This window comes from Olea europaea, chromosome 8, assembly GCF_002742605.1.
Source record: "Olea europaea var. sylvestris chromosome 8, O_europaea_v1, whole genome shotgun sequence".
NCBI lineage: Eukaryota > Viridiplantae > Streptophyta > Magnoliopsida > Lamiales > Oleaceae > Olea > Olea europaea.
In genome coordinates this window covers 7,328,658-7,350,860 of record NC_036244.1, presented here as the reverse complement: position 1 = coordinate 7,350,860, position 22,203 = coordinate 7,328,658, and the positions used below count along the sequence as shown (strand labels likewise).

Genomic DNA, 22,203 nt, shown 5'->3' with positions numbered 1-22,203 from the left:
AATTCAAAAATTAGCACCGACTCATTCTTACATAAAAAATTGTTACCGTTAAAAAACCAATTCTTTGAACCTCTCTCTCCCTCCGAAAACACTCTGCAGAACTCTTTCAACATCGATCAAAATTTTCCCTCCCCTTTTCAGCCATGACGAAGTCTAACAACAATCTGGAGAAGAAAACAATGGGTCGGCGGAAGATTGAAATTCGGAAAATTGACAATAAAAACAGTCTTCAGGTTACCTTCTCAAAGAGGCGAACCGGTCTTTTCAAAAAGGCGGCGGAAACGAGCCTATTGTGCGGCGCAAATATTGTAATCCTCATCCAATCTCCGGGGAACAAATTTTTCACTTTTGGCGAACCCTCGGTGGAATCCATTCTAAACCGGTACCAATTTCTTGATGATTCATTTTCTACCGAGTCAAACCCGACTGCCCACAATCTTTTGGTTGAAGAAAGAAGTGAAAATAATGGGGCAACGAGGGGATTTTGGTGGCAGAAAGAAAAATTGGAAACTATGGAGTTGCAGGAACTTGAAGCATTTGAAGAGAAATTGAACCCTTTGCTTCAAGCAGGGGAGATGAACCGGTGCCAATTTCTTGATGATTCCTTTTCTACTGAGTCAAACCTGACTGCCCACGATCCTCTGGTTGAAGAGAGAATTGAAAATGATGAGGCAACGAGGGAATTTTGGTGGCAAAAAGAAAACTTGGAAACTATGGATTTGCAGGAACTTGAAGCATTTGAAGAGAAATTGAACCCTTTGCTTCAAGCAGGGGAGATGAACCGGTGCCAATTTCTTGATGATTCCTTTTCTACTGAGTCAGACCTGACTTCCCACAATCTTTTGGTTGAAGAAAGAAGTGAAAATGATGAGGCAACGAGGGAATTTGGGTGGGAGAACGAAAACATGGAAATTGTGGATTTGCAGGAACTTGAAGCGTTTGAAGAGGAATTGAAAACTTTGCTTCAAGCAGGGGAGATGAATAAACAAATTGCTTCAGCTTCTTGTTCGATGATTCCGCTTCCACAGCAGTAGGGTTTAACGAAAATTTTGACGTCGTATGAATTTTGAGCGACATCTTACGTACATAAGTAGACAGGATTAGATTTTAAAATTTTTGATGATGTCTGATGTCAACACGATTGACAACTTGACCATTCGATTGTCTTTTTTGACGACGATCGACCCTATTCTTCGTGTAATTTTTTCATTGATTTAGCCTAAATTCTTTGTTGTATCCTGGTTTTCAATTGGAAAGTTTGCGTAATTTGTTCTTGCTCTTGTACCAGACAATTTGTCTAATGTGTGATTAGCAGAAAGGATACTTTTTTGTATGCGTTACGCTTTCTCGATGATTACGTAAATTCATGGATTAGCAAGAGGTATTAATTTATAATAATTATCACTCAATGAACTTACATATAAGCAGACAGAATTTACCCAATTGTAGTGAACTTTATTAAAATTAATGCGGCCTCTTATAGAAACTAGAAAGGCCATTGGTATACTGATCTTGATTTAGAAAGTGTGCACGGACTTGTAAAGATACAAGGTGTATTTCCCGAATCTTTAGTACTTTACAGTTTTTACCTTCGACTGATAATAATTGAATAAAAACTTTCAATCCGAATGTTATCGATAATTTTTACCTTTCTTTTCCACTTGAATCGCTAGCTGACCTGTACTTGTTTGGAGATGCTATTGCTAGAGTTAAGGACTTACGCTTTGTTAGTTAGAATGAACGGAATTTTTTTTTTTTTTTTTTTTTTTTAAATTTCAGTCTTTTGAAATATATCACTTTTTTTTCTGTTTCAATTCTTGATGAATTTAATAGGTTTTTACTATCTAGTACGATAAGGTAAACAAGACTAACCCTATTTGATGTAACTTACAAAATAGACAAAAAATGAAGTTAAAATCAACAATTAATTTTAACCACATATTTAATAGGATTTATAACTTTTTAAATACATATTTCATCAAATTTTATCAAAAATATATTCAAATTTTGATTTTTAGCTACACCAAACATGGGTTTAAAATGATTCTAACAATTTATTATTATTATTATTATTATTAGTTTTTACCTCCAAAATTTATGATTTTCATGATTTTTCCACTGTACTATGACCTCGTGAACAAATTTTATGTAACACTAATGGGGTGGCGAAATTTTTAATGCTTTTGTTGTTATGGTTATTTTTAATTTTGTCCCTTTGCATTTTGTTAGAAGCTTCTCAAAACAAATCTCCAAGACAAGGAGATAAATGAGATGAAAGTTACAAATGGTCAACCAAAGTTGGTGTGGCTCCTCGATTATATTAAAATATCATTGGTGACTTTGAACTATTAGCTATTATTATTATTTTTTTTTTTTTTTTTATCCAGGTATCCCAACTTACACCAAACTAAATTTTGGACCTCCAACACCCATGCCTCTAGAACCTTAGAGGGGGTAAATCGCGAGATATGCCTCAACTGGATCACATGTTCCCTTTATTGACTGTACACTTCTGCGCACAAGAGACCCTCCTCCACAGTGATTGCTTTATACCAAATTTTTGACCGCAGGTTCCCACTAGGAATCGAACTCTCCACCCTATCGCTGGAAGCAAGCCAATGTTGATTGATTCCCCAATTGAGCTGTGCCCCGGGGGGCGACTATTAGCTATTAGGTAATAGGGTTAGGAGTGTATCCAAAAAAAAAAGGGAAAAAAAAAGAGTTTGAAAAGGGGTTTTCTGTGTGTAATCGATAAGCTTTCATAGTCAACTAAAAATATATTTGGAAGTTCTTCATATACTATTTAAATTATAAATAAATATAAATGAATGGTAAATAGATGGATGGTACTTGTAAATTTTATGAAATATGTGGAGGAAAAATGATTTAATCAATTACAAATAATTTACAAACTATATCCAAATAAGGGCTAAGACATTCAACTACTCTCGTTTTGAATAGGCTCTATCACATCAAGTGTTAAATTGTGGAACTTGATTATTATCAATGAGTCCTTGCGTGAATCGTAAATAGGGAGCCTTGATCTCATATCAAGTGTTAAGTTTAGGAATTTTATATTGTAATTTTGATTTTACCCTATTTTTAAGATAAATAAATAGGGAATTCTCGTTAGTGTTTTTAAATGATTATGAAAGAAAGAGAGGTCAGAGAAGATAATGTGTTCGAATTTTCTCTTTTAAACTTCTTTTCGCATAGTGAATTATTAGATGCCGAAAGAAGATGTAGTTTCACATTGAAACAAATTTCTATAAATTTTACACATTCTAATGTGTCTATTTTCTTTCTATGATTTTATTCCTCACAAATTACAATGGTATAAAATTTAGTTTCCATTTTCAACATCAAGAATATTGGGTCATTGGTTATTGGGCACATTAGGTAATTCTAAGAACACGATAACCTTGCCATATTAATAACTAACAAAAATAAGATTTTTATGAATTGTATATCTAAGGTTTCTTAGATTTAATTTTTTTGAAATAAATTTTATGATTTTTTTTTTAAATAAAAGATTAAAAAGCGTAGAGAAATTATAACTACACGTGCAAAATTATTTTATTCGAAAAATGTATGACTAAAAATAAGTTTAGAAAAAAGAGTTTCAAAGAATCTATATCTTGAAGAAACCTAATATTACGTAAACATGACGTTTATGTACATATACCTAGCTACCCATGTATGATCAAGATCACTTCATTGCTGATTCCGTCGATGGGGTCATATTTCTCCATTATGCCACTCAAGAAGACTGTATTTTTATTTTAAATCTGAAACCCTTTATTTTAAGGGTTATTACCATCCAATGCTTAATGGTGACTTAAGTGTGATCCACTGACTAGAATTTAATTTAATTTAATATAACCTTTCCACTTTCGATGAAAAAAATGATCTATGTTGTCAAATAATATTTACATATGACTAATAAATTCATGCTTGAAACCCTATCAAATAGCTTAATGAACTCGTTTTGATAATTAGTTTATGGGCATTGCTACCCCTTTTTCCTTGTGGGGGGAGTCAATAATTTATGGTTATAATTCAAGCATTTGGTCTAATCATTAGTCCTTATTTAGTGAAAATTAAAATTAAATTTTTAGACAGATTTAAATAAAAGCTCGTGAAATGTTTCGTTGAAAAGTCGAAAATCTCATTAAATATATGATTAAAAATAATTATTGATTTTGATAGCCTGTCGGGGAGAAATTAAATACAAAAAAGTGACTGTTGGCAGCAATTTTCCTACCGTTGCAGCCCAAAATTCTTGACTGCCTGTGCGTGAGGTGAGACCCGCAGCTTGGACCAACAGCTCTATTTTGGCTGAAAATTTGGTGAAAAAGCACAGCGAGACAGGGGCTAACTTAAATTAAAATCTAAATTTTAATATTCCTCAAACAGGGCTTATCGCTTACTAATTAATTATCTTTTAATGGTTCCATTATGGGATAATGGTGTTTGATTTTTGAGATTTAATAAAGTTGAGGCCTGACCAACCCATTAGCAACACTATCTCCTCTCCTTGACCTTAAAAAGATTTTCTCAAAGTCGAGGAAAGAAGCCATTGCATGTACTCCAAGAAAAGTGCCCCTAAATATTTATGCAATTTTTTAATTATTTTTTATTGTATCGAGTTGAAATTTGTTGTCCTAATTTATTTTTATTCTAATGCATATTTTACACTTAGAAACATCATATCTTAAAAATGGAAAGATGTTAAGATATAATATTCTAACATGTCAAAATATGTATTGATGTCTTCTCATTTATTAAGAAGAGATTATATGTCGAGAAAAAAATTGTATTGTGGAGATGGAACACGCAAATCAAAAACTTGTCATTCTTTTTCAACTTTACATTTTTCAAAAAACTTTATTTCAACCATTAAAATTTAAAAAGAATGGGGGCCAAACAGGTGCTATGTCTTATTCTCGATGTATTTGTGGTGAATTACGTGAATCGTTTTTTCCTACGTTTAATGAAAAATCTAAAACACCTCAACTTTTATTTGTGCATTGATTGGAGTTATTAATCCAAATGGTCATTGAGTTTTGTAAAAAATTTACTTTGTCACTTAATTTTAAAAATCACCTAAATCATCATTGAACTTTGCAAAATATTTTTACGGGGTTACTGAATTTTACAAAAGGTTTTCAAAGGTCACTGAACTTTAAAAATCATCACATTCATCACTAAATTTTACAAAAAGTTTCTCAGAGAATCACTAATTTAGTGACCCCATGGAACCTTTTTGTATAGTTTAGTAACCCCATGGAAATCTTTTACAATATTTAGTGATGACGGAGATGATTTTTAACGTTTAGTGACCCTGTGAAACCTTTTTTCAAAGTTCAATGACTATTTGGGTTATTAACCTGTATTAATTGGAAGATGGAAATTGTTTCTGTTATATTTAATAGATGATTTAAAACAATTAATTTTTTAATAACCTTCACAGACCAGATAAAATCTGTTAATAATGTAAATGTTTAAAATTGTGAGCAATATAAATATGCGTGAATAAAGCAAAATTTTAAATTATATGTTTTTATTTAAAAAGATTTGTGTTGACTTATTTGAAATACAATTATTTTCACTTTTCATGTGTCCTCTTGTTGGTTAAACCCACATAATCAACCCTAATGAGGTACACTCTTATGTATTAATTAGTGGCTTTCGCTAGAAATTTAAACAAAAATTTCGTTTCTTTATATTAAAAAAAAAATCTTTATTCGTTATCCTAAATAATCTTGTTGCCTCTTTTGGCGAGGTTTAAAAAATTGATAGATCATAGAAGACTAAATAAAATTCAATAATTAATTTTAACTACAAATTTTATAGGATCCACAACTTTTATTAATTTTACAATAACCCACCTACCAAAATTTACTAACATTCTAAATTTTATCTACACCATACAAGGTTTCTTGTACGTATGAATAAATTGAGCTATTTGTTGACCACACAAAGCTATGTTTTATGGAGGAAAATAACAAAATAAATAAATAAATATATAAAATACAAATTTCCATGATTACAGATAATGGTTCTTCTACATGAAAAATATCATTATTTTTTACTTTTGAGTATTATTAATTGGAAGAAGGAATTTTTTTTCTGTTATATTTAATAGGCGATTTAAAACAACTAAATTTTTAATAACCTTCACAGAGTTGATAAAATCTGTCAGTATGGCAAATCTTTAAAATTGTGGACCAATATGCTTCAATAAAGCAAAATTTTAAATTATTTCTTTGAATAATATTATTTGCAGTCACTCAATATCGTAGTCGTTATACGTAGCATACATATGACGATTAGTGAGTTGATATATGAAGCAAAAAAAACTATCACATCAATACATCAAATTACAAATCGTCACGTAAAATGCTACGCATGAAGACCACCGTAGTGAGCGACTATATCTTTTTATTTAAAATTCGATAGGGATTATGAGAATTGATTTTTTGACCATTAAAAAAAAAGTAAATCCCACCTGAAAGTGAAGAAAAAAAAATTACAACTGAAATAATCAAATAAGCAAACGGAATTTACCAATTGTATTAAATACTATCTCGAAAATTATTTAACTACTTGACTTTGTTCAAAAACAACGATTTCCAGCTATCTCCAAACTAATCCTCGAAATCAAAATTTTCGTCATATTCATCATACACGTAAGACATCGCATTATGATGACCGAATATAACACCGTCGCTACAAGTGATCTTCATTATGAAGATTCTTCATCATAATTGCCCTCTTCAAATCTTTGCATTTTTAGGTGTAGTAATGTTTTCATTCTGTGAAGGGTCATTTCTCCAAGAATCGAGTATTTGTATCAGCATTGATTCTCGAACTTACAATATCATCATTTAGGAGTCTCAAAGCATCATAATTGATTCTCGAACTTCTCTTCTGCAAAAAAATGATTTATGTCGACATCACATGTAGAATACAATACATACTCCAGCTCGCTCGTAGGGATTGAAATCGTCATACAACAAGAATTTAACAAATGACAAAAGACCATAATTTCCCTATTACTCTTAGCCATGTCTTGAGTTTTACATCGTACTGTGGCAAACAGAGAGAAAAAAGAACTCTCATTGAAGCCTAATTTATTACCCGCTGTTCCAATTTCTCGATGGTTTTAACAGCTTTCCCAGCAGAGGTAGTTTTCTTTGTTTTAGTTGCTGCATTTTGTTTCTTGACCTGAAATTTATCACCAATTTAGACAGCAGTCAAATTTAATCCCAAATTGAAAAGTTCAAATCTTACAGGGAGGAAAAAGTATGAAAAGGAATGTTGAAACCAGCGCAATAGCATAAGCTGTCAATGTTCACATCAATATCGATAAAATGTAAGGGCCCTGTCGATATTTCAACATCAGCTAAGAAATGTTTAGAAGACTACTAAAATGCTTAAAACAGAGTTTCTCATTACATTTTGTATAACAAATAATTAAGAGACCTGCCGTCGCTATACTTAAGTTGCATGGCATTGACCAAAAACATAAACACGGATAATGCGAGATGGAGGGAAGAAAATAATATGGAGTCATGCACATTAGTTTCTGGGAGAATTTTACTCACATAGTGCTGCCAGATAGATAGCTCCTGTCTGAAGAAATCTGGTTTCACTCTATTCAATTAATTTAGTTAAGACAATGGTGCTGCGGTTACTGCCTCATTGAACATAATTTCGTTGGAATTAGCTAAGGATTAATTCTCTTAAAAAATTTGTTTTGGAGACAAAACAAAATTCTTCAAGATACCTAAGCTATGGACGTGAAACTAAACATTCCAAAAACAAATTCTCCAATCAAATCAATCTGGTCAAATTTTTTCTTTAAATGTTTTAAATAAATACGAAGGATATATGCCAAACTCACAACCAAGAAATGGAATGCTTTAATTTCTATGGTTTAAAAGAAATATTGATCCCATATTGTGACTTAAAGAGAATATCATAATATCATTTTATAGAGACTATTTTGCACAATCAGAACTCATATTATATTTTATCACATATTACATTTTCCCATAATAATTCAAGGACATAAAAGATCAAGCGTCATGACGGCAGGACAAATACGTATAGTTCAATAATTCTATCGGCTAGCACCTATGTGAAAGCTAGAAGCCTAGAATCTATAGATTGTATCTTAACAAGTCACAAAAATACATTAAGAGAGAGGGAGCATCCGAATTAACATAACTCTTCATCCTAACCTACTTGTAGAATAGAAAGAAAATAAAATAATAACAGGCAAAAAGGGAAGGAAATAGGAAAAATATGCCCATACAGAGGAACAAAGCAAAAAAACACAAAACACACCTTAATTGAGCTAAAATTAGATGAAATGTAAGAAAACATTGAGGTGAAGCAAGGCTGGTAAGATAGTCCAATAACATCAATCAAACCAATTGTATACTAGAAATTCTGCCAAATTACTCCAAATGCAAGCAAATCTTGAAGAGTATTAGTAAACAAGGCTTTACCTTTTCATGTTCTTTAATCATGGCTTCGCATAACATCCTTTTCAAATGCATCTCCTTTTTGTTGTTAAGATATCGAACAATCTGAAGAGCATAAAAAATTGCTTAAATGCTTCCCCAACTCAGATTCCCTATCATATTCTGAAATATGCATCTTTTTCTTTTTCACGATATGAAATTCTAAATGACTTATCAGCTGGTGAAAATGTTAGATATTATCAATGAACGAAAAAACTTCATTAACAGATTTCAGCAAAGTACAGGACTAAAAAAGAAGCATTAGAAACTTCCAGGGTGCATAGAAGTTCTGATTATTCAAACAAAAGTAAAGGTATTCTCATGGAAAGCACGAAATAACTTACCATCATAAAAAAACACTTGTGACAACCGTTGCTAGAGTTTAAACGATAATGCATGTGAAACAAGAAAGCATATGCCTCAGAATCATTAATATCGGAAAGACTTTCTGAGCCATCAGATTTAGTTCTACTTCTTTTCTTGTACCTTTGTTTTTTACCAGATTTAGTTCTTTTCTTATTAACTAAAATTTCTGCAGCTATCCATTATCTTAGCCCAAAAGATTCTGCATAAGAAATTTCATACACACAACTCATGAGAACAACATTAAAGATTACAACCAGTGCTCTCAGTTGCAACATTACAGGTCGCGTAGCAACTCCACTCCGCGGGAAGTCTCAACTTCCACCGTCTACAAAACAGATAATATAAATAAGAAAGGTGAGATTTACAATAACTATGATCTATTTTATATGGCTTCTAGTTGAATGAAACCTTAAAAGGACTTTATCAGCATGATCTTACACTTTCATAAAAGAATAAAGTTCGCATAAACCAACACTCTGCTGGTGAAGGAATCAACTCTTGATATCATATTTGAAAAAAACAAAAAAAAGTCTCCAAAAACCCTCTTTTATTGAAAAAAATAAAAAATAAAAAGGAGAAAAATTGAAAACACCAATGAGACTGATCTTCAAGCAAATAAATAATTCGGGAATTTTTACTAATCAATTTGGACAAAAAGGGTAAATGACTGCCTATACACTGAAATAGTAATATCACTGCGTAGAATAATCAACGTGTATATATTCATCCAATCTTAGCAATATTTAACAATTTCATTGGCTGAAAATTCATGAAAATATACGAATTGAAAGGGAGTAAAAGGAGAGAAGGAAAGAAATTACGCGTACAGGTGGCTTCAAAGGGTTTTTGGAAGTTTGAGTAATCTCCATCGATAAAGAAATATCGCTGAAGTTTCAAAGTAAATATGCGCAGAGTATAAGCGAGTTTTAAGTGGAACCCTTGACCTCAGAATATTACCGTTAGCAATTCAAAAATTAGCACCGACTCATTCTTAAATAAAAATTTGTTACCGTTAAAAAACCTATCTTTGCACCTCTCTCTCCCGCCGAAAACACTCTCTACTGAACTCAATCCGCATCGATCAAAATTTTCCCTCCCTTTTTCAGCCATGACGAAGTCTAACAACAATCTGGAGAAGAAAACAAAGGGTAGGCGGAAGATTGAAATTCGGAAAATTGACAATAAAAACAGTCTTCAGGTTACCTTCTCAAAGAGGCGAACCGGTCTTTTCAAAAAGGCGGCGGAAACGAGCCTATTGTGCGGCGCAAATATTGCAATCCTCATCCAATCTCCGGGGAACAAATTTTTCACTTTTGGCGAACCCTCGGTGGAATCCATTCTAAACCGGTACCAATTTCTTGATGATTCATTTTCTGCCGAGTCAAACCCGACTGCCCACAATCTTTTGGTTGAAGAAAGAAGTGAAATTAATGAGGCAACGAGGGGATTTTGGTGGCAGAAAGAAAACTTGGAAACCATGGAGTTGCAGGAACTTGAAGCATTTGAAGAGAAATTGAAAGTTTTGGTTCAAGCAGGCGAGATGAAACGGTACCAATTTCTTGATGATTCCTTTTCTACTGAGTTAAACCTGACTGCCCACGATCTTCTGGTTGAAGAAAGAATTGAAAATGATGAGGCAACGAGGGAATTTTGGTGGCAAAAAGAAAACTTGGAAACTATGGATTTGCAGGAACTTGAAGCATTTGAAGAGAAATTGAACGTTTTGCTTCAAGCAGGGGAGATGAACCGGTACCAATTTCTTGATGATTCCTTCTCTACTGAGTCAGACCCGACTTCCCACAATCTTTTGGTTGAAGAAAGAAGTGAAAATGATGAGGCAACGAGGGAATTTGGGTGGGAGAACGAAAACATGGAAATTGTGGATTTGCAGGAACTTGAAGCGTTTGAAGAGGAATTGAAAGCTTTGCTTCAAGCAGGGGAGATGAATAAACAAATTGCTTCAGCTTCTTGTTCGATGATTCCGTTTCCACACCTGTAGGGTTTTAACGAAAATTTTGACGTCGTATGAATTTTGAGCGACATCTTACGCATATAAGTAGGCAGGATTAGATTTTAAATTTTTTGATGATGTCTGATGTCAACACAGGTTGACAACTTGACCATTCGATTGTCTTTTTTGACGACGATCGACCCTATTCTTCGTGTAATTGTTTCATTGATTTAGCATAGATTCTTTGTTGTTTCCCTGGTTTTCAATTGGCAAGTTTGCGTAATTTGTTGTTGCTCTTGTACCGTACAGTTTACCTAATGATTGATTCGCAGAAAGGATATTCTTTTTTTGTATGATTTACGCTTTCTCGATGATTACATAAATTCATGGATTAGCGAGAGGTATTAATTTATAATAATTATCACTCAATGAACTTACATATAAGCAGACAGAATTTACCCAATTGTAGTGAACTTTATTAAAACTAATGTGGCCTCTTATAGGAACGAGAAAGGTCATTGGTATACTGATTTTGATTCAGAAAGTGTGCACGGACTTGTAAGGATACAAGATGTATTTTCCGGATCTTTAGTACCTTATAGTTTTAAGTTCGAAAACTTCGTCATTTATAGCCATTGCTTTGATACTGGGTAATAAGTTATCCAATTTCAGACGAGAGCGCATTGTCGTTGATGGAATTTATAGCATGCTCATGACCCTTATCGAGTATGCAGGCAATAGCATGTCGGTTGAAGATTATCTCAAATGGCCTTCGATATGATTATACAGTATTGAACAATAAAAATAAGTTATATTTTTTTGTCTTATTCTACTGTTCAGTTATGTCTAATACAGTACCGTCTTTGCAATTTGCTCTCTCTCTCTCTCTCTCTCTCTCTCTCTCTCTCTATATATACACACACACACACACACACACACACACACACACACACACACACACACACACATAGACATTGGAAATATATTTCATTGAGAGAGTTGGTTCAGCAGACTCTTAATAATAAGTTTTTATGCTGATATTGGCAAGTTTGAAGAGAACCCTGTTGTACTTGACGGCATATGATTTTAAGGTCCACGTAGAAATTTGGAGCACAACTAGCCATTAAATTTGACCACTAGTCGAGCAGTCTTGATTGGGATCGAGTTGGGCAATTGATCAATTTTATTGAACTAGCAAAAGGAACACGAATAAATCAGTTTTGAGTTGGCCTTGTTGGGAACTTGGGTAGAACTTCCCACCATGCACGGGCAAAAAAGAATGAACACGACAATACCATTAGAGCAATCGTGATTAGAATCGAGCTGAAAATTTATGAACTTATCCAACTCGGCCCCATTAAACACACTCAGTTTTATAGAAAACATTCCATTTGATGCAGGCAATCCACTGCATGAAATATAATTTTTATATCTTTTCCTTTTGATGATGATACCTTCACACAGAGACAATGTTCTACCGTGAACACTAGAATAGAGAACATAAAAAATGATAATATACCATTTTTTGTATGTCGACCATGACTGTGACTATAAAATTCTAAATTGAATATGTTAATTTCAAATCATAAGTTGCTGTTTCTGGATATAATAAGAATACTGACTGAATATTGGATCAATTTTATGGAGAAACACTACAGAACACAATTTTAATTCAAGTAGAGTTGAGGGGTATTTTTCAATAGAAATATAGTAAGCACTACCCCAAAAATTAGTTAACTACTTGACATTGTCCAAAAACCATGATTCCCAACTATCTCCAAACTAATCCTCGAAATCAAAATTTTCGTTATATTTATCTTCATACCCGTAAGGCATCGCATCATTATGATGACTGTATATAAAATCATCTTCACCACAAATGATCTGCTGTTGATCTTCATCTTCATCTTCATCATAATTGCCCTCTTCAGATTTTTGTATTTTGTATGTGGTAATGCTTTCATTCTGTGAATAGTCATTTCTCCAAGAGTCGAGTTTCAAATCGATGTTGTGTGCCGTACCAGAACCTTGTTCCTGAAATGATAAATAATGAAGTATGGGAAACAAGAAATGCAAAGAACCCTTAATCTAGTTACATGTTAGTTTTACACTTTCCGACCCAATAAAAATGAAGCCAAAACAAGAGCATAAAATACGTACCATATCATCATTTAGGAGTCTCAAAGCATCATAATTGATTCTCGAACTTCTCTTCTGCAAAAATAGGATTCATGTTATCACATGTAAATTACAATGCAAACATACTCCAGCTTGTAGGGATTGAAATCGTCATACAACAAGAACTTAACAAATGACGAGAGACAAAAGACCATAATTTCCCTGTTACCTTCAACAATATCTTGAGTTTTACATCATATTGTAGCAAACAGATAGCGAACAAACAAAAACTCTCATTGAAACCTAATTTTTTACCTTTTGTTCCAATTTCTCGATGGTTTTAACAGCTTTCCTTGCAGAGGTAGTTTCCTTTGTTTCAGTTGCTGTTTTTTGTTTCTTAACCTGAAATTTATCACCAATTTACACAGCAGTCAAATTTAACCCCAATTGAAAAGTTCAAATCTTACGGTGAGGGAAACGTAGGTAAAAGAATGTTGAAACCTAAAGACAAGTCGCAATATCATAAGCTGTTCAGTGTTCACATCAATATCGATAAAATATAAGGGCCTTACATCAGCTAATAAATGTTTAGAAGACTACTAAAATGCTGAAAACAGGTTTTCTTGTAATATTGGATAACAAGTATGTATGAGACCTGAAATCACTATACTTAAGTTGCATGGCATCGGCAGAAAATGTGAACATGGTGAAGGTGAGGTCGAGGGAAGAAAATAATAAGGAGTTATGCACAATAGTTTATGAGAGAATTTTATTCACAGTGCTGCCAGATAGTTCATTTATGAAGAAATCTGGTTTCACTTTCTCTTCAAATAATTTAGTTAAGATAAAGGTGCTCCAATTACTGCCCCATTGAACATAACTTCATAAGTTGGAATTAGCGAAGAATTAATTCTTATAAAAAATTAGCTTGAAGGTAAAACTAAATTCTTCGAGATACCTAAGTTTTGGAGATGAAACTAGATATTTCAAAAACAAATTCTCCAATCAAATAAATCTGGTCATATTTTTTTCTTTAAATGTTATTAATAAATAAGTAGGATATATGCCAAACTCACAACCAAGAAAAGGGATGCTTTAATTTCTATGGTTTAAAAGAAATATTAGTCTCATATTGTGACTTAACGTTATTCTCCCCCAATAATTCAAGGACATAAAAGATCAAACATCATGACAGCAGCACAAATACGTATAGTTCAATAATTCTACTGGTCAGCACCTATGTGAAAGCTAGAAGCCTAGAATCTATAGATTGTATCTAAACAAGTCACAAAAATACATTCAGAGAGAGTGAGCATCTGAATAACATAACTCTCCACTCTAACTTGCTTATAGAATAGAAAGAAAATAAAATAACAAACAGACAAAAAAAGGCTGGAAATACGAAAAATATGCCCATACAAAGGAAAAAGGTAAAAGAACACAAACCACACTTTAATTGAGCTAAAACAAGATGAAATGTAAGACAACATTGAGGTGAAGCAAGGCTGGTAAGATAGGCCAATAACCCTCAATAAAACAAATTATAGGCTAGAAATTCTGCCAAATTACTCAAAATGCAAGGCAGATCTTGAGGAGTATTAGTAAACAAGGCCTTACCTTTACATGGTCTTTATTCATTGCTTCCCATAACATCCTTTTCAAATGCATCTCCTTTTTGTTGTTAAGATATCCAACAATCTGAAAAGAATAAAAATTTGCTCAAATGAATCTCCAGCTCAGGGCTCTAGTTATAAATGGCTGGTTCCCTTTCATATTCTGAACTATGCATCCTTTTCCTTTTCACAAGATGTAATTCTTACTGACTTATCAGCTGTGAAAATGTTAGATATTACCAACGACCAAAAAGATTTCATTAACAGAATTCAGCAAGGTACAGGACAAAAGAAGAAGCATTAGAAATTTCTAGGGTGCATAGAAGTTTTGATTATTCAAACAAAAGTAAAGGTATTCTCATGCAAAGCATGAAAGTGAACTTACCTCCACAAAAAACACTTGCAAGAACCATTGCCAGAATTTAAACAAATAATGCATGTGAAAAAACAAAGCATATACCTCAGAATCATCAATATCGGAAAGACTTTCTGACCCATCGGATTTTGTTCTACTTCTTTTCTTGTACCTTTGTCTTTTACCAGAAGAATTCTTACTGAAGTCCTGATGAACGGCTGAAGCATCTGAGACATAAAGAAATTACATAAACTAAAACTTCTGCAGCAACCCATTGTCTTAGCCCAAAAGATCCTGCTTAAGAAATTTCACACACAAAACTCGTGAGAACAACATTAATGATTACCGCCAGATGCTCTTAGTTGCAATATTCCAGGTCGGGTAGCAACTGCACCTCTACGGGACATCCCAACTTCAACTGTCTACAAAACAGATAAAATAATTAAGAAATGTGAGATTTACAATACATAGAGCAATTTCCTTACAATAACTGGGATCTATTTTATATGACTTCTAGTTGAATGAAACTTTTATCAGCATGATCTTACAGTTTGATATAAGAATAAAGTTTCCCACAAACCAACAGTCTGCTGATGAAGGAATCAGCTCTTGATATCATTTTTGAAAAGGAAGTTTCCAAAAACCCTCTTTTATTGAAAAAATAATAATAATAGAAAGGAGGAAAAAAAACTAAAAATATTGAAAACGCCAATATGACCAAGCAAATAAATAAATCGGGCATTTTGGCCAACCAATTTGGACAAAAAGGGGTAAATGATTTCCTATATACTATGAAATAGTAATATCAATGCCTATAATGCGCTGCAATAAGTGAATGAGTCTGGGCCTTTCAATACTATCAAATGACCATATGTTTCTAATTGAAATCAACATGTATAAAATCATCCAATCTTAGCAATACTGAAACAATTTCATACGCTGAAAATTCATGTAAATATACGAATTAAAGGAAAAAAGGAGAAAGAAAGAAATTACGCGTACCGGTGGTTCCACAGGGTTTTTGGAACTCTGTGTAATCTCCATTGTTACGGATAAATTCCACTGAAGCTTCAAGAAAATACGCACAGATTTTTGGAGGTGAAGGTGGAGGAAAAAGCCTTGACATATAAAGGTTTGGGCTCGACTTCGACTTGGACTTGACCAAAGTACCCTTGACCTTGATTTTCTTGTATTGAAGATTCTTTTAAAATTTTCTATATGAGGCAATGTTTTAAAAATCGGACCGGCCAGTTCAACCTGGAGCCGACCCCAAATCCGGTCCAGTCTTAATCTATTAACCGGAGATAAAGAAGCCCAAAACAAATTTATAAAACCGGCCGGTTCAACCATGAACCAGTAAATTGGTCCCAGTTTCACCGATTTTTACAAATCAATAATCCAACTTTTTATCCATTTTTATTGAATCGGGCAAACCATGTAAGCATTTTTAATCACATCCGTTGTTGGGTACATTCCAACCTACGAATTGTTAGGCACAGGAAAGCATAAGACCTGTGAGTACAAAAATGAAGTTGTTAGCCCACTTATTTATAGGCATAATTTCTGGCAGCTTTTCTTCCAAAATTCCTATGTGGGATAAACTTTGGCTGTAGAAGCTACTGTGTATTAAAATTTAAAATAGTATATGTATTTATATTTTATAGTTAATTATTCCATTAGGTTAACTAATCATTTTTTATGTTTCTTTAATTAATAAAAAGTTTAAAGTTTCTTCTAACATTAATTAGCAATATAATATTATTATATATTCTTATTTAGTTTTTAAAAATATTTATTTATATTTACTTTTTTACTATCCAATTCGACCCCGGTTCGACCCTTTGACCCCTGACCCTTCTTCTTTCCCGGGTCGATTTTCAAAACATTGATATGAGGTTTTCCTTGAAAATTACTTTTCTAATCCTTATCTTGAGGATTTTGCTTAGAGGGTATTTTAGGTAATAAAGAGACATTCAAAATCGAATTTACTTTTGTATATAAAAATAAAAATAACAAGAAGGAAAACGAAAAGAGAAATATTTAATTGATAAAGCTAGAACAATCATAGTGGGAAATAGATCAATGGTGCAGAGGTTGCAAGCAACAATGGGCATTCTTATCACCAGTGAGGGAACTTCAATCAGATAACATGTCATTTCAATATTATGTAATAAAATTTATCAAACAACAATAAAAAACAAAGAAGTTAAATTGTATTCCTTACTATGCCTCACTATTAAAATAAAATCGAAAATTTTTCAACTACGCAATCTTCAAAAAAATATTATTCCCCCATTATAAATTAAAATAATGGGGGACAAACAAGAGCTAAAATAAAATTTATCCAACCCCCCCCCCCACCCTGCGAACTTTGTCATTTGACTTTTTTCTCCTCTTCATTGATAAATGTAATACCGAGTCTTGTGATATAATTATTATCAAGGTAGATGGTTGCGTTTTCCAAATTGTCTTAAAGAATTAGTATTATTTGCCAGGAAACAACCAAAATTTAAATGGCAAGATTTGCTTGTATGGAGCACAATGACATAAAGCATTCTGCTTTGGTGCTCGCTAAATTTTCGACTTTTGTCATTGTCAGTGATGTTATTCGTGAACTTTGGTCCTCTACATAAACCTTTTAACTTTCAATGTACCCGATTGACGACTGGACAACTCATGTCAGATCGAGAATGGGTATGATGTTAGTCTTCATAATCCTTGTTATTAAAAAAAAAAAAAAAAATGGTTGTATATGATGTTTTTATTGAACTATTTGAAAAATTGTCAATTATACAGAGGACGAAATGGACTCACCCTCCGATAATATCAACCAGGTATTCTTGGTAATTGTCCAAGGCGACTAAATGTTGACTAATTTTCTGTAACAATGATGATCATATAAACTTGAAATGCCCGTGAGACGGTTCTCTAAAATTGTGTTAGTACTTTTCTTGCCTTGGCTGAATAAGCTACTCTACTGGTAAATAGAAACTCTCAAGATTGTAAAACCTATAGGGTAATCACAATGTGAACTTGCTCAGTGTTCAATAAAGGCACAAAATGGAAACATCAATCTATATGGTCTATTGAGCACTTCAGTGTTCATTCTACAAATCAATTGATATTTTGTTGACATAATGAAATAATGGAACTGTATCACATTTATAAACACAAAAAGGAGGTGGAAAATCACTGTTATAGACCCGTATAAATTATATGTTAAAGATGTTAAGCTGGCAAATTCCACCACATAGTTGATTTCAAGCTGTAACCACAGAAATTCAGCTGTTCAATGCAGCAGCAACCTTTGCACAATTGCCACAAATGTCATGCTATTATTTGGCAACTGGAGGTTCCCCAAGCCATTTCGCACGGAAGCCAGTTCCTTTGCAGTCAGAACAGCATACAGAACCCTAAAAGCATCAAATGAAGGCTCTCATTAGCTGTGCATATATAATCAACTTGAGAATTGGTTGTATAGTAATGTGCAGAACTACTGGACAATACAGCACTGGACAAAATAATATTAAGAAGAAAAAGCTACAACCTCGTTCATCATATTATTCTATCAAATATTGCACACCAAACATGCTCTTAATAGCTAATTTACCTTTCCTGCACAGATAACACAAGCTGTGTTTCTTGAAGGGACTTGACACAGCATGTTATCGCCGATAATAAAGAAACCAGTTCCACTGCACCATTTGCATTCGACATTCCCATTTGAATCACAAGAGGAACAAGCAACAGGCCTTGGTTGCTGCATGATTAAGGAAATGGGTAATGCTAAATGGGGGGGAAAAATGGAAATCCACCATACAATATCTTGAAGTAGGCTTCATAGAACACAGAGAATGTAGCCCCCTAATATAATAAATCTCGTTGTCCCAAAAAGTAAGTTATGTTAGTGAAAAAAGTAACACTGAAAATCATGTTTAGCAAAAATCAAAATATTACTTTTAAGCACAACCAAACACCATCTCTTGACATGGGTTAATTTTTCAATAGGCCTACCCGCTAACTCAAAAGAGAGCCTGATACCAAACTAGACTCAAGACGTGTCAATCAAAGAAACATCAGTGAGAGATTCTTGTAATTTGAAGTCGTTCGCATGCTGACTTACCCTCCCACAATGTGCCTAGAAGAGCATACATATAAAAATGTTGACAGCAACTCGCAAGACACAAAACAATATTTGTACATACAAGAAGGCATTCCTGCCACCCAACTTCTGAATTTTATTGCACCTCAACAATCACACTGTAACAAAATCAATGACAAGTAAGCCTTGTATAATGAACACCCATCCTGAAATTAAGATGGATGACCTTCTCAGGAGTAGGCCAAAGCGACCACATGCTAAATTATTAATCTATTCGCGCGTGCGCGTGCGCACAGACACATACACACTCTCTCTCTCTTACTCATACATAGCGACCATGAGGTCACACTTGGACAGTAGAATTTTTTTTAATTCATTGACTGCTGAGATTATAAACAACCTGGGAAATGAAGAGCATCAAAGGTATAAATAGTATTTAATCTCGATATCACATAATCCAACAAAGACTTCTACAAGAGACCCATTTGATCAAATTCTACAAATATATTCTGCTGCCATATTTTAGAGAAAAATAATAATAATAATTCTATAGTTTATCGTTTATAACAGTCCGTTCCTAGCACAATAGCACCATGTCCCATTTTAATTATTCATATGCTATTTACAGGTTAGAAAACTACATATATAAACTAAATCTGAACCACAGTAGCGCTAATCCATCACCAACTCATTATTTGATCAACTGTGATAAGAAAGAAGAATCTCCAGGAACCTTCAACTTAATAAAATCATATTTAACATAACAAAAGGTAAATATCATGCCTAGTCAACCATATTGAGAAATTCTAGTTGGAAGTTTTTTGAGATATAAGAAAGCCTCCCCAAAATTTCGGGTTGCTTGGATTCCATTTAAGCAGGTTTCAACAATCTTGTTTGAGGACATGCTATACAGAGGTATTGATGTAATTTTAAAAATATTCTGAGACCAGTATCTTGTGTTTAGAGAATGTGGTAAAGTTGAGCGTTCATATGTTTGATTTGAAGATCTAGAGCATTCTTAGAATTACATTTGAAATTGGGACACAAGAACATACTAACAATGTGATCCTAGATAAAAGTAATCTCCTCCATTCATTTGAATTTTTTCTTGCTAAATCCACTATCAGCGGGGCATGTTTGATACGCTGTGGCTGAACTCCCCTTGCTGCAGGGAACCCTTCGAGCACTAAGCAAGCAACAACTTTAACGGCTAGGGAATACTTGGCTTCTCAAAAGAGTAGTTAGTCTCCATACAAGTCAGGAACATGCTGGTCATAGTCACATGGCGGGCATCTTTGAGATTACAAATTGGCAGTCTCTATGCCCTATGGGCTAAGCAAATCATGGCCAACTCCTCCAGCCCAAGTGAGTTACCTTGGCAACAACTCTACATTTCTCCTATGCATTGCAAAGCGTAGCATTGCTGTAGGGCTTCACTGGATGTGTCGTGGGGCAATGTCACATATAGGGCAAGTGTAAGATTCCATTGTGCAAGAACATCCAACATTGTATTTAGATGATTAATTGATTATTTAGGATTGCAGTTTAAGCAAGCCAGGGATTATTGTATCACCATGGTAGGGCCAAGGCAAGGCACAAACTATGAGCACTAAGGAGAGCCACGAGCCTATGGACCTCACAGGGGGTTACTACCATGAGGATCATGTCGAAGTGCTCTCATGTGATTGGAGATAAGTAATCAACCTTGATTTTGATGAAAAGAGTTGGATAGGTAGGACCTATGCCAAAGGTGCAATACCGTGGGGATTGGAACCTCAATGAAGATGATCAACTCGAGTCCTTGACTATGTGATCAACAACAACCACAAAACATTTATCTGTCCAGGCGTTCAAACTTGTAAACATTATAGGCTCCAAAGTGAAATGGGTAATCAGTAAGACAAGATGTGGCGAAAGGCTGGTGACTAGGAGATGCATGGTATGTTGCTTGGCAAAAAATTAAGTTCCAATGTGAGCACCAAATAGTGGTTAGCGCTCTCTCTCTGGTTATAGTAATAATAAGGGAAGCAACAATGCTATACATGAAACCTTTGAACTGCAAATCAATCAGTTTGACCACTAAGAAATTAAAAGTGTGCATTTTTCTCTCCCAGCAAGAAACATTGTGAATCTCCCCCCTTGGCTTTCTCTGTTAGCTGAGCTCTCTTCAGTTCTTTCTACTCTGTCTCTTTAAGAATTGAAATTAACTGCTAGTTCAACACCTTAATTTTCATTTTCCAGTATTCCGCTCTACTACTAGTTTCTTTATATAAGCAAACATAGCATAAAACACCAATTATTCTTCTTTTTTTTTTTTTTAAAAAAACCCCAATTTTTTTTTTTTTTTTTTTTTTTTTTTTTTTTGGCATTTTTCAAGATACACAATAAATCACAATAAAAGCCAAAAAAATTTAATAACAAATTTATACCTGAGAAATCAACCAGGCACGTTCCATGCGTTCAACAAAATCAGGAGAGCTCCCATAAGACTCCACCTTTGAAGCCCTAATTCTTCCAAAATGAAACCTAACCGTTCTTGGCGTTATAAATTCCACTTTTCCTGGTGACATCACAGTTTTAATCGGGCATAAATTTATGGGTCTACAACAAAAAGAACAACTGCTTGACATCTTCGTAAATTTGTTCCTTTTCTTCCACAATTTTCAGGAATGATTTTTGAGATTAAAAAGAAAAGGAGGCTGGAGCTCGTGTTTTTTAATATGATAGCAGAGTAACCAGAGAAGAAGATTTTTGTGAGGTTTAAATTAGCTTAATTTTGGGAATTTTAGTTTTTAAAACCCTAATCTCTTGTGGCGCAAACTATTTTACTGAAATTTCGTCGAGTTTACGAAGAAGAAGATAAACAGCTCTGACCCGGCTGTGGCTTGCGATCTGATCGGACCCACTTCGTGTTCATTTCTACTTTTTGTCAACTTCTGGCGAAAACCCTTTGGATAATCGTTTGAGTTAATTATCAACATTTTTTTTTTAATATCCAGGTATCACAATTTATACTAAACTAAATCCTAGACCGACCAAGATCCTTGCCCCTAGAATCTTGGAGGGGGTAAATCGCGGGTTATGCCTCAACTGGATCACAGGTTCCTCCCATCGTCTGTACACTTCTGCGAACAAGAGATCCTCCTCCAATGTGATTGCTCCAT

At 33.8% G+C, this 22,203-nt stretch overlaps 5 protein-coding genes across 10 annotated transcripts; 2 read left to right on the top strand and 3 right to left on the bottom strand.

The window, feature by feature from the left end:
• Positions 1 to 170: 170 nt before the first annotated feature.
• Positions 171 to 1,193, top strand: LOC111398692 (MADS-box protein AGL24-like). The gene has a single exon (XM_023025725.1). The coding sequence runs from the start codon at positions 180 to 182 to the stop codon at positions 1,032 to 1,034; it is 855 nt and encodes a 284-aa protein (XP_022881493.1). The 5' UTR covers positions 171 to 179; the 3' UTR covers positions 1,035 to 1,193.
• A 5,359-nt stretch (positions 1,194 to 6,552) lies between these two features.
• Positions 6,553 to 10,234, bottom strand: LOC111398693. 6 transcript variants are annotated; one of them, XM_023025729.1, is made up of 6 exons: positions 10,104 to 10,234; positions 9,722 to 10,029; positions 8,879 to 9,225; positions 8,520 to 8,600; positions 7,144 to 7,230; positions 6,553 to 6,933 (listed from the first exon to the last, which is right to left on the bottom strand). In XM_023025729.1, the coding sequence occupies exons 3-6, from the start codon at positions 8,930 to 8,932 to the stop codon at positions 6,829 to 6,831; spliced, it is 327 nt and encodes a 108-aa protein (XP_022881497.1). In that variant the 5' UTR covers positions 8,933 to 9,225; positions 9,722 to 10,029; positions 10,104 to 10,234; the 3' UTR covers positions 6,553 to 6,828. The 6 variants fall into 6 exon arrangements, with proteins under 6 accessions (XP_022881497.1, XP_022881496.1, XP_022881495.1 ...); XM_023025728.1 differs by having other exon boundaries at positions 9,728 to 10,029; XM_023025727.1 differs by having other exon boundaries at positions 9,911 to 10,029.
• On the top strand, positions 10,009 to 11,081 carry LOC111398233 (MADS-box protein AGL24-like). The gene has a single exon (XM_023025161.1). It carries the CDS (start codon positions 10,009 to 10,011, stop codon positions 10,897 to 10,899), a length of 891 nt encoding a protein of 296 aa, XP_022880929.1. The 3' UTR covers positions 10,900 to 11,081.
• A 1,374-nt stretch (positions 11,082 to 12,455) lies between these two features.
• On the bottom strand, positions 12,456 to 16,435 carry LOC111398691. The gene is made up of 7 exons (XM_023025724.1): positions 15,940 to 16,435; positions 15,284 to 15,359; positions 15,043 to 15,164; positions 14,587 to 14,667; positions 13,285 to 13,371; positions 13,012 to 13,065; positions 12,456 to 12,885 (listed from the first exon to the last, which is right to left on the bottom strand). Exons 1-7 carry the CDS (start codon positions 16,285 to 16,287, stop codon positions 12,634 to 12,636), a joined length of 1,020 nt encoding a protein of 339 aa, XP_022881492.1. The 5' UTR covers positions 16,288 to 16,435; the 3' UTR covers positions 12,456 to 12,633.
• A 1,519-nt stretch (positions 16,436 to 17,954) lies between these two features.
• LOC111398690 lies at positions 17,955 to 21,989 on the bottom strand. The gene is made up of 3 exons (XM_023025723.1): positions 21,469 to 21,989; positions 18,548 to 18,697; positions 17,955 to 18,350 (listed from the first exon to the last, which is right to left on the bottom strand). The coding sequence occupies exons 1-3, from the start codon at positions 21,667 to 21,669 to the stop codon at positions 18,273 to 18,275; spliced, it is 429 nt and encodes a 142-aa protein (XP_022881491.1). The 5' UTR covers positions 21,670 to 21,989; the 3' UTR covers positions 17,955 to 18,272.
• Between the last annotated feature and the right edge of the window lie 214 nt (positions 21,990 to 22,203).

What these genes read in the sequence shown, in the direction of transcription:
- LOC111398233 (XM_023025161.1), top strand. Translation starts at nt 10,009, where the DNA reads ATGACGAAGTCTAACAACAATCTGGAGAAGAAAACAAAGGGTAGGCGG.
- LOC111398692 (XM_023025725.1), top strand. Translation starts at nt 180, where the DNA reads ATGGGTCGGCGGAAGATTGAAATTCGGAAAATTGACAATAAAAACAGT.
- LOC111398691 (XM_023025724.1), bottom strand. Translation starts at nt 16,287, where the DNA reads ATGGTTGAACCGGCCGGTTTTATAAATTTGTTTTGGGCTTCTTTATCT. An exon ending in CCGATATTGATGATTCTGAG is followed by an intron (nt 14,668 to 15,042) that starts GTATATGCTTTG and finishes TATTCTTTTCAG; the next exon opens with ATTGTTGGATATCTTAACAA. An exon ending in GACTCCTAAATGATGATATG is followed by an intron (nt 12,886 to 13,011) that starts GTACGTATTTTA and finishes TTATCATTTCAG; the next exon opens with GAACAAGGTTCTGGTACGGC.
- LOC111398690 (XM_023025723.1), bottom strand. Translation starts at nt 21,669, where the DNA reads ATGTCAAGCAGTTGTTCTTTTTGTTGTAGACCCATAAATTTATGCCCG. An exon ending in GTGCCTGGTTGATTTCTCAG is followed by an intron (nt 18,698 to 21,468) that starts GTATAAATTTGT and finishes TTAATCATGCAG; the next exon opens with CAACCAAGGCCTGTTGCTTG. An exon ending in GTGTTATCTGTGCAGGAAAG is followed by an intron (nt 18,351 to 18,547) that starts GTAAATTAGCTA and finishes TGATGCTTTTAG; the next exon opens with GGTTCTGTATGCTGTTCTGA.
- LOC111398693 (XM_023025726.1), bottom strand. Translation starts at nt 8,932, where the DNA reads ATGCATTATCGTTTAAACTCTAGCAACGGTTGTCACAAGTGTTTTTTT. An exon ending in ACAAGTGTTTTTTTATGATG is followed by an intron (nt 8,601 to 8,878) that starts GTAAGTTATTTC and finishes TATGCTCTTCAG; the next exon opens with ATTGTTCGATATCTTAACAA. An exon ending in TGATTAAAGAACATGAAAAG is followed by an intron (nt 7,231 to 8,519) that starts GTAAAGCCTTGT and finishes GATAAATTTCAG; the next exon opens with GTCAAGAAACAAAATGCAGC.